Source organism: Brachycentrus maculatus, unplaced genomic scaffold (assembly GCF_059751285.1).
Source record: "Brachycentrus maculatus isolate JH-2025_06_01 unplaced genomic scaffold, ASM5975128v1 h1tg000242l, whole genome shotgun sequence".
Taxonomy (NCBI): domain Eukaryota; kingdom Metazoa; phylum Arthropoda; class Insecta; order Trichoptera; family Brachycentridae; genus Brachycentrus; species Brachycentrus maculatus.
In genome coordinates this window covers 647933-664587 of record NW_028280993.1, presented here as the reverse complement: position 1 = coordinate 664587, position 16655 = coordinate 647933, and the positions used below count along the sequence as shown (strand labels likewise).

Below are 16655 nucleotides of genomic sequence, written 5' to 3'. Positions count from 1 at the left end.
GAAAATAAAATCCACTTGACCCTTTCCGGTCTATAAAAAAAATTCAAAAAATTCCACCAGGTCCACAATAGATTTACAGCATTAAAGGGTAAAACAATACATCCAAGTTTTTTTTTATAAATAAAAAATAAATTATTCTGCATGTATACAATCTGTCTCTTATTATTACATTTTATAGACATCTATAGATAAAAAAAAATATGTTTGCTTGTATTTTAACACTAAACTGATGAAGAAAAAAAAAAGTCGAATGACATTCGACATAGGACTCGCCGGATAAAGTCGATGTTGAATGACATTCGACATAGGACCGGAAAGGGTTAATGATCTATAAACCTTGTACATAACAGGCAAAGTAAATAGTAAATGCAATTCCCATCTTTAAAAAAAAAAAACAAAAAACTCCAGCTGACCATCTTAAAATTTGACAATATAACATACCTATACCTACATACATACAGGTATATTTAAGTATTAGTATTTTTAGATTTCACTAGTAAATTTATAGTATATTCATACATGTATAAGTTATGCTAGACAAAGGGAAAGCTGGAGTGACTGGGGTGAAATTCGGGAGTGTCGCAGTGTGGAGCATTACAGGGTAGTTCCTCCCCTCCTCACCCCCTCCCCGCGCCCATTTCGCTTCCAGTGTTCCATTCAAACAGTTAATTCCTAATTTAATTTGTTAATTAAATTGCATCCCCCGTACCAATTTAGCCCACTCTACTCTCTGCGCAGAGCCGGCTCGAGTAATAGAGATTGTTATTACAGAGACGAATGAGGAAGGTTTATTTATCTATTTTTCGTTAAATTTTACTAAGTAAATACCACTATTTCTTAAAATCTATTGTGACACGTGTTTCGATGCATTCTGCATCATTTTCAGACACCGTATGTGAATTTATTTATTGTAACTGCAGACAGTTGGTAGAATTCCATTTTAAATTTTTGGGTAATATATCCAAACTTCAAGGTTATTGGGTTGAATTTTACTTTTATTTACATATATATGATAGTATCACATAGCATGTGACGCGTTTCGTCTTATTAAGACATAATCATACACTCAGTGTTTTATAATGTTTTAATAAGGCGATACGCAAAATATGAATTCAATCCAATCCAACCTTGTTTAATTTTGGATATATTACCCAAAAAAAAAACAAAAAAATGCCTCCTCTGTAGTGTAATGGTCAGCACGCTCAGCTACCGTTCTGGAGGTCCCGGGTTCGATTCCAAGGGGGATCAAATAAATATAAGTGATTTTTTCACTGTAATATTTATTCAATATTACCCTGGACTGGTACCTGAAGCGGAGGGCTGATCACCATTCCTTCGTGTGTAAACGATCAAGATAACACTGTGTTCATATGAAGCAGTGCCCTATGCACCGTTGGGGTGCGGATAAGGGTTTTATTGTTATTACCCAAAAACCGTGTGTGAAGCTAAGTCTTAATTTTAAAGTTATGTCCTTGGGACGTTCAAGGATAAAGAGGGGTGTCTGTATTTTAAGAAATATCTAGTGGCATTTTCGTCGTTAAACTTAAATTAAAAATGGATAGGTAGTAAGTAATACAAAGCGACTGCCGAATCAATTATTGAAATCATAAATACTACACTATTTTTTTATAAACTACTATAGTGTGCTTTGTGTACTATTTTTTTACTTATTGATAAGAGAAGACGGTTTCTTTCTTTTTTATCAGCGGGAACATAGACAATATGAGGGAGGCTTTAGTCATCCTCATATTGCTAATTGTGGGTTTATTATTATTTAAATTTTGTATAAATATCTATTGCCTCAAAATGTAGCAGTTTATCACTTTTCGTATTAATAATTTTTAGGATTTCTACGTTAAAGCTGTTTTATTTGTGTCTGACAAAGGTATTCTAGATTTGTCTCTCCTTGAAACCAGTCCCTCGCTTAGAGCTACCTAGTAATACTTATTTATAATAAACCAAAATTGAATTACTAGACAGTTATTACTGATCATCTTCCACGACCTTATTCAATTCACTTTATTTATTTCAATTTATATATACATTATAAACTATGTCCGCCTCCGTAGTGTAATGGTCAGCACGCTTGGCTACCGTTCTGGAGGTCCCGGGTTAGATTCCCAGGGGGGGGTCAAATAAATATAAGTGATTTTTTCATTGTAATATTTATTCAATATTACCCTGGACTGGTACCTGAAGCGGTTGGCTGATCACCTTTCCTTCATGTGTAAACAATCAAGATAACACTGCGTTTCTATGAAGCAGTGCCCTATGCACCATTGGGGTGCGGATAAGGGTTATATATTATAAACTATTAAAAAATTAAGTCGTATACATTAAAATACATTGATATAAAATATATGCATGAACTATTGCTAAAGGTGTAGAAGAATCCCGCTTTGGAAAACTCCTTCAGACACATGGTACAGATCAATATCCAATGAGATATTGTTCAACATAGCGGTAGCTCATGAAAGCTTAGTAGCTTAGTACATCAAATTATACATCAAATTGTCTATTATTATAGGTAGCTTAGTACATAAAATTATCTAAATCATGATGTTATTCCACAAAGTTGATGCCAAATCAATGAATAATAAACTCGTATGTTCCTTGTAACCCTTTCCACCCTTCTACTGCAGCCAACAGCCCCCGAACTACCCCTAAACGTGGCATGCAATTATCGTATCGAAACACCGCCTCCAGTATTGTCGCGTTAATTGAATCGAACGTATATCTGACGGCTAGTCAAGAAATATAAAAGGGATGAAAAATATTTATCGGGCATTTATTACTCTTGAAGCATTGTACGTATAAAAGTAACATTCTTCATTCTAAGACGAAAGTTAAACAATTTTTTTACTAATATTTCTTAGTTAAACTGCATTTTATATAATAAAAAAAAACTTTATATTTATGACATCTCAACAAAGATAAAGAAGATTTAGGAAGTCAGGGTAATCATAGGGTTTACGACCTCTCATAAGTTATTAAGTGATCACTTTACGCACATTTACCAATTTCTAAATGGAGATAATCCAGATTTGTGAACAAGTATTTGGACAAGTAATGTTGTAAAAAAACGTAAAATATTTTTCTACTTTTCTTTTACACACACATATATATATATATATATATATATATATATATATATATATATATATATATATATTTATATATATATAAATATGTATATATATTTATATATATATATATATATATATATATATATATATATATATATATATATATATATATATTTATATATATATAAATATGTATATATATTTATATATATATATATATATATATATATATATATATATATATATATATATATATATATATATATATATATATATATATATATGTATATATATATATATATATATATATATATATATATATATATATATATATATATATATATATATATATATATATATATATATATATATATATATATATATATATATATATATATATATATATATATATATATATATATATATATATATAAACTTTGCATGATCGAGTATCTCAAACACTTTAACACAAACACGAAAATAATCAGCTGGTAGAGTAGATGCATGAATGTGAAAGAGGCTAATATTGTTTGCAAAAGATAGAGTGGTGTGTCGTTCTACTCTCTCTGCCCACCCCTGTGGGGAAGCGGCATGGTCTTAATTTAGTTAAATATTTTACATCAAACCGTCAAAACCACTCATTCGCAATCACTCGATATCATGAAATACACCATCAAAAATACAATATACATTTGATAATATTATATTTCACGAAAACACCCGCATTTACGGTAACACTAAAATTATTCACTTACAAGATTGCAAAAGTGTAATTACGTCACACAATGCAGCGCCCGCGGGAGCGTTGAAGGTTCGCAGAAGTTATTAAGAAAATGACGCCCTATTTGGGCGGCGGGCCCGCCCTAGCGGCCGCCGGGCTGATGGGCCGATTCCCGCCCATCGTGGCATTGACAGCCCCTAATGGAGATGCGGCGTAAGGAATATAATTGAATGCAGACCATGAAAGTTTAGCAGAAGAAAATAATAAATGAATACATACTTAATCCATATATTTAAAAAAAATCTTCAAAAACGAACAATGTAAGAATATAAATTTATTTTTGAAGCAATAACTTTGTGATTTTTTATTTTATAATCAAAATGAAACTTTGTTTTAAAATCACTATGAATATTTTATTATTAATTAATTATAAACAATTAAAAAAATATTTAAATAATCAAATAAAAATATTTCAAATAAATTTATATAAAATTCAAAAAAACACTGTAAAAATACAATTTATATTTCAAGCATTTCATTAATTGATTCGACAGTCACTTTGTGGTAAAATCTATCCATTTTTAATTAATGTTTTACTTAGTAAATACCACTATTTCTTAAAATCTATGACACATGTGATGCGGAATGCGTCGAAATACGTAATAAAAGTAAAACATTAATTAAAAATATGTTTCAAGCACTTACTTTGTGGTATTTCATTTTATAATTAAAATGTAACTTTGTTTTAAAATCACCATAAATGTTTTTTTATAACTTCATTATAAACAATTAAAAAATATGAAAAAACATAAAATAAAAATATTAAAAAAAAAAATAATTAAAAATATATATAAGTAACTTTTTTTTTTTAATCTTAAAAAAAAAACATTGTAAAAATATAATTTATATTTGAGGCACTAACTATGTGATTTTCCATTATAAAAACTTATAAAAGTTATATGTAACTTTGTTCTAGAATCACTATGGATTGAAAACTTTGAGTTTAAATAATTTTTCTAACATAATTTTAAATTACATGAAAAAAAGCAAATGGTTAAAATATTAAAAGCGATCACATAAGTTACCCCTGTGAATGTCCATAAATCTATATTTCCTTCGTTTAAAAGACGTTTCTTGTCTGTTGAGAGATCCAATATATCTTGATAAAAAATACAATAAACCCATTATCAATGGTGAATTTTGGGTAAAGTCCTCGTAAATGCTGTAATTGTGTGTAGATTCCTACAGGCTTAGTTTGTCTCTGGGGCGCTCAGTTCAATCACTCACAGATCACCCTTACAGATACCGCCCCTAACTGTACTAACCCCATTATACAAGATAATTAGTAGATTTAGTACCTTTTATGTCACAGATTGCTGAATAATCGGACCCTACTTCTGAATTTCATTTATTCAGTTGTGAACTAAAGTTCTCTGATAAATGTCAAGAACCTAGATTTAAAGCGTATTGACAAAAATTTATTTTTATTAATATTCATAAAATGCAACATTTTGAATTCCTTGAACCTTTCGAGTGCGTCCGAATACTTGTTCACAAATCTGGATTATCTAAAATTATAGGAGTTATTTTTTTTTTTTTTTGACATTTCATCAAAGACGAAGAAGAATATGAAAGTCTGGGCATTTTTCATCTCATCAATAGATGTCTCTAGTGAAGTTCTATTAATTCAAGAACAATGTTTCGAAATTAGTTAAAATATATAGAACTTCCAAGAATTTGAGTAGTGTGTTTGTGTGATGTGCTAAGTGAAGCCCCGTAAATGCCCAGACTTCCATGCTCTTCTTCATCTTTGATGAGATGTCAAAAAAATGGAACGCATATTTGACAATGGCTAAAACTTCACCCCATATTTTCCATGTTCTCAGTTATAAAAAAGAAATCAATTTAAAAAACGAATCCTCTTTATCCTTAACGTCCCAATTGAATTTAGTAACTAATTAAGTTCTGAAAATTCTAAAAAAGTTACTGAAAATTTTTTTCTGCGTCTTATTCCCTCCATAATAGAGTTTTTATGCTTTTTTTATACGTACGAGAGGGTTTTTTTTTAATTTTCTTATTTTATTTTTATTAAAAAAGAAATATTTTTGTTTTTATAACTATACTTCACTTTCAACCGATTTATGTGAACCTAAGTGGCTCATTATTAGAATGGGTTCGAACCGAGAAACTCTGACTCAAGAGTCCGCGACACTAACCGCGGGACCACAACCCGACAATACAATAATAACAAATTGATGAGAAATTAATGGGTTTCTGTAAAATACTGATATAAAACAATTAAGGTCACAGCGCATCATCCATCCCGGAAGCGCTATAACGAGGATACAGTTGGAAAGTCGATCTCGACTCGAGTTTGCGATCTCGCAACGCCTTCGGTTGCCAAAAGCGACTGCAAGTTTCATTTGTTAACCGAACTAAGATGCCAACTTTGGCCATAAATCCCTCACCGCGGTTCCTGCGGGTCAGTTGGGATAAACAACGCCATTCCTGTTCTCACTCACCCCTACTACGTGAATTAGTACATTCTAGAATTGAAGAGAATCCAAACTAAACGTGTAAATCGTGCGAAGCGTATATTTCTAAATATAGGATCGGTAATTCGTTTTTTTTTTCAATAATTATTAGGTGATGATCTAATACATAATAATATACAAAAAGCTGGTATTAAGTGATATTTTCCATTAATTATTATAATTTAATGTATTGACTAGACATTTTTACTTGCTGGAATTCGTGCGAAGCGTATATTTCTAAATACAGCAGTAATGCGTTTTTTTTTCTTTCAATAATTACTTAAGGGATGACCTTATACAAAATAATATACAAAAAGCTGGTGTTAAGTGATATTTACCATTGATTATTGCACTTTAATGTTTTGACTAGACATTTCTACTTACTTATAAAATATTTTACTCTCAACATTTTAGGTGTGTCCAATTCCTTGTTCACAAATCTGGGTTTCTTGACATAGGAGTTAATTTTACATTTTGATACCTCTACATAGATGAAGAAGAAAATGGAAGTTTGGGTATTTACAGGGCTTATGACCTAGCTTAAGTGATCACTTTACACACGTGTAACATTCTATATTCTGCCCATGATGGACAATCATACTACTCGAATCATACTTTCGGAACTCATACATATATCATAAATCTCATGACGAATTACGTTTGAGTTCACGGCATCATCTATGATTGGTTTATAAAGCTTTTATTTAGCAGAAACCCCATTATTTAGATACATACAAAAACCTTATCGGATTATTTTAGATACTGGGAAAAAAAGTATATGGTTGTCAATCGCTGGTATAATGGTGAATGTCACACGTGTGTAAAATGTTCACTAAACCAGTCGATGACTGGTCATTAGTCCTGAAAATACCCTGAAAATAACTGAAAATACCTAGCTACTCAAGTAGAATGGTGAATGTTACATGTTTATAAAGCGATCACTTAAACCACACTATAACACGTCGTAACCTGTAATTGTCCAGACGTCCATATCTTGAGATATTACTCCTATGTGGACATAATAGATTTGGCTACAAATATTGTGAGTGTAAACATTTTGATGAGAATTCCTTAATAGACTGTTTAGCTTAATCGTTAGAGCAGTGAACATTTGAAGGCTCGAATTATTCCAATTCGTTGCAATCATAATTTGACATGGTGATCTGTTTCTCTTTTGTCAGGTGTGGTTCCAAAACAGGCGAGCGAAGTGGCGCAAGACGGAGAAGTGCTGGGGCAGGTCCACCATCATGGCGGAGTACGGGTTGTATGGAGCCATGGTGAGGCACTCTCTCCCCTTGCCCGAAACCATACTCAAGAGCGCCAAGGAGAACGAGAGCGTGGCGCCCTGGCTGCTAGGTAAGCATGTCTTCTTCTGCTCTAGCCTAATGTTCTTAACAGCCGGATATAGGCCATTTCCGTATCCTTCCATTTCCTTCGGTGTACACACTGGGGTACTTCTAGAAAATTTGGTGATGGACTTACAATCTTGTATATATTTAGATTGGCAGTGACAGGTATATTGAAAGGTTTCAAATGTAAATTCACAGTAAAATCGGGATACAATTTTATATTGTTTCACATTTTCAATAAATTTCGCAACTTTGTTTTAAAAAAATGCTTAGCAAGAGCAGATCTGTCAGGAAGCCTAGATGCTTCACTATCAGATCTGGGCATGCGGTGGGACAGCTTTCAATAATTTCCTTCGGTGTTTGCAGACAGTTTCTACTCCCGACAGTGGCTATGTCATCGGACCATCTTTTTTGAGGTCTTCTGACGTTTTTTTTTTAATCTCCCTAGGTCTCCATCCAAAAACAAATACAGGTTAACATATACTCATTCAAAACTGTCCGGTTGGACTTGTTCCTAACACACCATTTGTAGGCCAATTCTTAACACAAGCCAAACAACTTGTCTCGAACATTTTTATACCATACCCTTTTTTTATCTCTGAATGTTTTTTAATAGTTATTATAACATAAATGTAGAATTGTTTGATTGGCTTTTTTTTAACGTAATTATTTTTCAATCAATTTATTATATGTAAAGCCGTACAATTCCCGAAAAAATAAAATAAAATAAAAACAAAACATAATATGCGTTTGAACGCATCTACGACTCGTCATTCGACAGACTTAATGATGGGTATTCAACATAACAAAATGCGTTAAAACGCACAAATGACCTATCATTTCACATAGACATTGCGATTCATTTTTAACATAACAAAATGCGTTCAAACGCATCTATGACCTATCGACTTAATGACTGGTATTCGATATAATAAATTGCAACACTCTCCTTATCATTGATCGATCACTATGTGATAATACCACTTTTAAGTGGTATTTCACAAATAGAAACATTAACGATAAAGAGAGTGTTAAATTACCATATCACAGAGTTAACGAAGCTTTTAATATACAAAATGCGTTCAAACGCATTCTAGACCAGTCCTTCCATAGGCGATTGATTTGCAACATAAAAAAATGCTTTCATACATATCCACGACCGGTCATTTTTATAGCTGACAACAGCTTTTATTTGTAATTTTGTTTTTAGATCTTTAGATTTAATGTTTTGAAATAATAAATATAGAAATTTAGAATATATAGAAATAGGGTTAAATCTATAAATTATTTAAACACTTTTATCAACACAATAGTAAGAATTTAAACTTTTTACGATCTAGCACTTGAAACCAGCTGAAAACATCTATTTCATTTTATTATTAAGACTTTTCCTTAAAAATATATGTTGGCCAAATAGTGAAACATCCAGCGCTTGTCTATTCGCAATATTGTCTTTGATGTAAAATTAAAATGCGAAGCTTTTTTTCTCTAGTTTCATAAGTGTTTATTAAATAACAATTCCCTTTTTTACGTTTTTAAAGTAAGTAACCGTCTCCCAATTCAATTAATTAAATTTCAGTCAAACAGGTGAATACGACATAATAAAACCCCTGCCATTTCGGAACCATCTTTAAAAAACACCACACTCCCCTTCGCAACGCCAAACAACGAAAAAAAAACAAATGGCTTCCCTCGGTGACCTGGACAAGAAAAAAAAACGAAAAACAAAACATGGATTATAATTACTCACCGCGTAGGTACCTCGCACTAATAACCGCAAGTCGAATAACCCGTCAGCCATGTTTGCTCGTACACATTATCATAACAGAAAGGTCCCTAAAACGGATCAGAACTCCCCAAAAGGGCTTTTTGCCCTCGCAACTTTGAGCCGTAAGCTCACTGATGATAAGTCCCAATTTGCGGCGGAGGATTCCCGCGGATTTGGGACGTTCTGGTTGCCAGGGGCGTTTTCATTTCAAATATGTACACTCCAATACCCGGCCCCCTTTCTTTCAGTGCAAAGAAAAACAAGGGACGCCATCTACACGCCGTTCCTCGAAAGAATCCCTCTCGCTCTCGTTTTAGAGCCACGCCGCGGCTAAAATTACCCGCGAAATGCGGCCACGTCATCGCAAAAGTGATCAAAATCTCGTAAGAGTTTAGGGCGGAGATGGCTCTTTTTGCTAAGTTTCTCAAAGTTTCTAGACGGCACGCGAGGGCGCCATTGCAGTAGCCTTGCATATTCATATGCAGTGGAGTTGTGTGGAAAATCATAATAACATTTTCTTTAGGATAATTAATACTATACAGTTTTATTATTATGTAAATAAAATTAATATTTTAATAAAAATGTAACCTTGTTTTAAAATCACTATAAATATTTTTTTTATAACTTTATTATAATGTCTAACGGTTTTAAAACCAAGTCATATTTTAATTACAAAATTGAAAATCACAAAGTTAGTGCTTTAAATATATATTATAAAATAAATATTGTTGATAAAATTAAGAAACGTGTGTTGAGATGGTTTGGACATGTGGGACGAATGAGTGGGGTAAAACAAATTAACGAGGCAAATGTAGTTAGGAAAAGGAGCAGAGGAAGACCCTAGGAAAACTTGGCATATTCGAGTATATCAAATACTTGAATGTGATTGGATAAGGAGTCAGAATAATTGGCGGGTGTGTATGAGGAGATGCATGTATGTGGAAGAAGCGAAGAGTGTTTGCAAAGACAGGCTGGTATGGTGTTTTATTATTTCTGCCTACTTTTTAAAAAAACTTTAAACTCTTTTTAAAAAATCCAAACTTAGTATGTGGAATTCCACATAAATGCATATATTGTGAATATAATATACCTCCGTATATTCGTGAATATTAAAATAATAATAAATAAAGAAACAGTTTGTTTAAGATAAGCTTAATATTTGTAATTATCGTAAATAGAGACAGTTTTCCGGAGATGATGAAAAATAGAAGATGAACAAGAGAAGACGAAAATTATTGACTACGAATGGACGTCGAGTCAAATAACTTTGAGAATCTGTGGCTAAGAAATAGTTTTATGAAAATGATTTAAAAAATATATTTTCCTACTTTTATCTTGAAAAGTTCCTACATTTTATCTATGGTATTTAAGTATCAATTCTTTTCGTATTTTCTCAACAGCGTCTATTCATTATCCTTTTTAAAAGTAATGTATTTATGTGGATACCATTATTTTTAATAGACAAAATTATACGCCAGTTTTATCTAACAAAGTAAGTAGCATTCAGTGCACTATCAAACACTCTCAAACGAATGCATTTTCTCTTTGTCACTCAATCTGCGACATCCAAAAGACGCCATAATCATCTCCCGCCAAATTGTACGTCAAACAAAAGCCGATGACAAAATGGCTTCCACGAGATCAGGGGTACCTATCCACTAAAGTAAATTACGCCCAAATTGCTGATTCCTAAAACACTTCTCTTCTCAAAGCGTTGCAGCGAGCGCCAAAGCGTCGGAATAAGTGTGCAAAGCCGTCTAAATCAAAGGGATTTATATTCCTCGTTCGTAATTTCAAGTCAGCGCCTGTCTCCGATTGTATTAATGTGTGTAATGCATTCGCTGGGAATGATAATGGTCTAACTTCTCGCATACATCGTCAGACAGGACAGTTAGGAAAGTGGTGGCTACGCGCGTCGCATCGTCGTACCAGTGTGTTTTCTATTTCGGTTCCGTTTTAAATGCGATTCGGGACTCCCACTTAGGCCCTTCCTTCCCGAGCTTCTGACTGAGTGACGTACGCAAATGACAAAATTTCCCCTCCCGTGTTTTAGTTTTAGGCAATTATAGGAACGCTTCTGTGAGCATGCACCGGAATGCACAATTGGATGTAACATAACATATACTAAAAGGATTGTTTTCAATATAACGAAAAACAGCTGAAAATGCAACCTTGTAATGATGTTCGTCTTCCGTCTGTCATTGTACCTACTAGAGATGTGACTAATGACTAATGAGTAACAGGTACTTTTTCAGAAAACCAATTAAGATGGTTTATGTCAATTTTTCTCAGTTTGTATTTCTTTCCAACTTACGTTTTTTATGACTAATAGACAAATATATAAGAGCTAGAAATACGCAAATACGCAACCAATTTTGTGCATATATCGCTCACTCCTTTCAAGAACGTCATAAATAAAAAAAAACTTGATTTTTCAGGAGAACGTTTTTAAAGTTTAAAAATATAATACAATGTTTTACAAATAAATATCAAGCTACTTATTGAACTTTTTATTGCGCAACAGATCTTTTTAGGTAAAACCTGAAGGTTTTTTCTCTATTTGAAAAATATTAAGTATATCAAAAAAAATAAACAATACATTTTCTTCGAAATGCAAACACAACACTTTCTGCCCTGTAGCGGGTAAATATTAAGTTAAAAATATGCCTCTTTTGCTGGGATATAGTACATTTTCAGGGCATTCCGAAAACACGCTCAACTGAAAATTTACAATTTTTTTTGTTTTGACTTTCTTTAAAGGAGTGAGCAATATTGGCTTCAAATTCTCGAATTCATAACCGAATTCAGTAACTAGTTCTTTAAAGACAAAAAAGAAAAAGAATTTAACATTTTCGACAATAATTTAAAATAACTCCTAAGTGCAGAAATCTATATTTGATTTGATAAAACAAGTATACACTCAAAATGTTGTGAATATAATAACTGGTAGTGTGGTTGTCAATCATGGGTGAATGGTGAATGTTACGCGTGTGTAAAGTGATAACTTAACCAGCCTATGACAGGTTGTAAGCCTTGTAAATATACCCAGACTTATACATATTCTTCTTCATCTATGATTGATTAGATGTCAAAAATCTAATATAGGTAGTGAAAAAAAGTGTAACCTTACAGACTAATGTTAGTTACTGGTCTCCTCTTAAAATTGAGATACCTATCTGAATACAAGTGACAATTGATACCTCTTCCGCAGGTATGCACCGCAAGTCGCTAGAAGCAGCAGAGCACTTGAAGGAAGATGGAGCATCATCAGACAGGGACGATGCTGGCTCCAGAACTGACACCAGCGAGAGAGGAACCAATACTCCAACTCCTGCACACCATGTAAGTGGCTTCCTATTATCTAACAACGCAATGGACAGGGGCGTGCGTTTCATCCAGGCACAAAAACAGTGCCTGCTCTACTTTAGTAGAAAATATAAAAATCACTAATAGTAAACGAAATGTACCTTCAACATAAAATTATTAAATAATTATTAGTGATTTTTACACGCTATAAATTATTTAATTTTACCCTGGACTGTTCACTGAAGCGCAGTAGTGATTACCTTGCCTTTATGTAAGTAACGATCAAGATATCACTGCGCCAATACGATGTGGTGCTCTATGCACCATTAATCGCGAAAAAAGGTTTAAAAAAACTCCTAAGTGGGGATAATCCAGATTTGTGAACAAGTATTTGGACACACTCAAAATGTTGTAAAAGTTACTCTGCTAAATAAAAACTTTTCCAATCCAACCGTAAATGGCTCCAGTGAACTTACATATCTATTTCTCATGCGATCAATGATATATGTAGAAGTTCCAATAAGTTCAGTAGTGTGGTTGTCAATCATGGGGTAAGAGTAGAACTGGTGAATGTTGCACGTGAGTATAGTGATCACTTAACCAGCCTATGATGGGTCATAATCCCTGTAAATACCTAGACTTTCATATTCTTCTTCATCAATGTTGAGATGTCAAAAAAAAAAATACTAGGAATTCTTATCGTACGGTTGTGTAAGTTTAGTGAAACACTTCAATATCGTAGTTATACGATACGTAGTCATTTTTTACGAAAACGTGATCGTCGACTATTTGATATCTTAGCTATAATCTAGCTTAATATTGCTTTAAAAAAATCCCAAAGAATCTTAAACTCGGAAGTATAATATATTAACTTGTTAAAAATGACTAACTGCATTGATGTTTATTCTTTTGCCAAGCAAAAGTGACTTAAATGGCCCTCCTTTACATTTTACATTTTGTTAGCTGGTCACTTTCTCCTGTACGACTACGATATATGCGTACATTTACATAATATTATTTTTAACAAAGATCTACTAAGTCACCTTATGTGTCGTGTTGGCAGAGTTCTTTTATATACTTTTTCATTATTTGATCTATTTTTACTTACACACAAAAAAGCTAATATATCTGCCATCTTATATGCCTATTCTTTTGCCAAGCAAAAGTCACTTAAATGGCCCTCCTTTACATTTTACATTTTGTTAATTGGTCACTTTCTCCTGTACGACTACGATATATTCAATGTTGAGATGTGAAAATGCCCTAAACATTGTGCTATTACAGGATTTTTCGTTACGCTTCAATTTCCAAGATGTTTTTATATTGATTTATTCACTTCCAGACTCCTTCGAGCCAATCGCAGCCGCAGCAGGGCGCCTCCACGCCGGACCGCTCCGCCCCGTCGCGCTCCCCGCCCCCGCAAGCCCCCGACGCGCCGCGCACTCCCGTCAGGGAGCCCCCAAGGGAGCCCTACTCGGAGGACCCGGAAGCCTTTAGGAATAACTCCATAGCTTGCTTGAGGGCCAAGGCGCAGGAACATCAAGCCAGGATTCTTGGCTCCGGCTTGCTCTTACAGGTTAGCCAACGTTTCTTAATAAAAACTTTGGAAATGTAAAAAAAACTTTTTTTTATTACTTTTATACTATAAAAGATAAAAGTAATTAATTGCTTTGGAAGAGAGGGTCAATCAGGAAGCCTAGATACTTCAGTGTTAGACAACTTTCAATGTTTTAGTAATTGTCGAAGTTACTTAAAGATTTGATTACAAAAAGCCGAGGACTGATTTCAATGTTTTGATGATATTCGTTCATATTTTATTTTAATGAACAAAATGAACTGTAAACTAATATTATCGAAATATTTAAATTAGTCTTTGGCGTCTTGTAATCTTCTTCAAGTAACATTGACAATTACTATTAACATTGAAAGATGTCCCATTGCATTCCCGGATCTGATACAAAAGCATCTAGGTTTCCGGAAATTAATTTGTGTCTTTTTTTGCATCAATCAACTGTATACATAATACATTATTTCTTTTCACTAGCAGGTTCGAACTCTCGCCAATCTGCAGTCTTCCGGCATCAGTCCTCCAGGAGGGCTGTGCGACGCCAACGCCAACAGTCTCCATCACCACATGGCCGCTGCCCATCACCAGCAGGAAGCGATGCTGCTCAACAACCATCGAGAGGCCATAGCCAACCTCAACAGCCATAGAGAAGCGATGGCCAATCTGAGTCACAGAGAAGCTATCAACCTCAACGGCAGAGACCCCATGAACCTCAATAATAGAGACATTATGAACCTCAATAATAGAGATCCTATGAATCTTAACAATAGAGAAGCGATGAATCTCAACAGAGATGCGATCAATCTCAACAACCATAGAGAAGCGATGGCCAATCTCAATAACCACAGAGAAGCGATGGCGAGTTTAAACAACCATCGCGATGTCATGTCCAGTTTGAACAGCCACAGAGAGGCGATCACCAGTCTGAACAATCATCGGGAGGCGATGGCGAATCTCAGCAGTGGTCATCGGGAGGCTTTGGCAGGACTTGCCGCTTCGAGACTGGCACACAGTCGAGAACAGTCTCCCGAGGCCCATATCGATGTCTGCGCTGACAGTCAACAACCTCCTTCTTCGGTCACGGCTGCAGAAATGTTCTGACAACAAGCTAAATCCGACTCTAACGACGTTCTTGCAACCAGTTAAATTCAAGTCTCTGGTCAAAAACTCAACAAGCTTCTGATTTTAGAAAATCTAAACTGCAAGGTAGAGCAATTTTCAAAAAATGCCAACGAGGTTGAAAAGCTTTTTTTAAGTGATACAGCTAAAAGTACATTAAAAGTTTTATTCATAGACAAAGTTACTATCCACAAGATGGAGTTTCCAAATATTTGCGAAAACTGTGCCCGGTGTTTTCAGTAATTCGACATTACTGAAATTCAAGTGAAACGAATGAAAGTTTAGACAATGATGCGTGAGAATTCAGTAATATTTAGTGGCAATTGTTGAATAATTTTAAATTATTTATATTTAAGACGACCTTTGTAAACGACGAGCGTTGCATTCTAGAAAAAAGGCTGTCACGCGAGCGACTTTATAGATTTTCAAAAGGATAACTATTGATTATGCCAAAAATTGGATAATTTGTAAATTTAAATAAATTGTACATAAAAAACAGAGCTGTAAGGTAAATACATCGATGTACTTAATTCAGTGTTGTCTAGTATAAAAAGTAGAGTTAAATATATATATTGTATATTTTTATTATTTATTGAGAGATGCAAGACGCCTCTTTTTAATTAAACAAATGTTACTAATTAGGGCGCAGTAGACTTACTAGGCCATTAAGTTGTCTAAATTTGCTTCGCGAATGTGAATATTAAAAAGCGTGACCAAAAATATAGGAACTTTTTCTGTAATATGCCAACAAAAAGTCGATTTGAATGGTTCTAAGGTTAGATATTTGTCATACCAACAAAAGAGCGTAAAATTACCTCGTAATCAGTGCGTTTTCGTCGTCATACAGTGTTTCAAATCGGCATTTGTAGGTACGTTAACCCTCCCTTCCCGGTGTTGTGTACCTTATACACATTGCATCTAATAACCATCAATATCTAAAATATAATGTCAATAATAATCAGAATTTATCGGGAACATCGAAGGTATTTTGTGAATATCGGAAACAAATTCGCGTATAAACAGCGCGTGAAGAGTGTGCGGGAAGCGCGACACTATATTCGCATCTCACTCTTGCATACTTGCACTGTGCAAGCGCGAGGAGTTAAAAGCTCAAGGTTCTTAGTCGTGTTTTTTTCCTCCGGCTAGCGGCAGTCGGCACTAGCTCTTGGGCTTGCAACTAGAGTGGACCTATCCTTGTTCCGTGA

At 33.9% G+C, this 16655-nt stretch overlaps 1 protein-coding gene across 4 annotated transcripts in view; it reads left to right on the top strand.

The window, feature by feature from the left end:
• LOC148306400 (uncharacterized) overlaps positions 1-15946 on the top strand; it is a 160431-nt gene extending 144485 nt beyond the window's left edge. For 2 of the 4 annotated variants that reach the window (XM_088265042.1, XM_088265040.1), the window contains exons 7-10: positions 7523-7697; positions 12670-12800; positions 14107-14340; positions 14809-15906. In XM_088265042.1, coding sequence (XP_088121168.1) covers positions 7523-7697; positions 12670-12800; positions 14107-14340; positions 14809-15432 — 1164 coding nt within the window. In that variant the 3' untranslated portion in view covers positions 15433-15906. Of the gene's footprint in view, positions 1-7522; positions 7698-12669; positions 12801-14106; positions 14341-14808 lie in introns of all 4 variants that reach the window. The other 2 variants (XM_088265043.1, XM_088265041.1) reach the window with 2 other exon arrangements.
• The last annotated feature ends 709 nt before the right edge of the window (positions 15947-16655 follow it).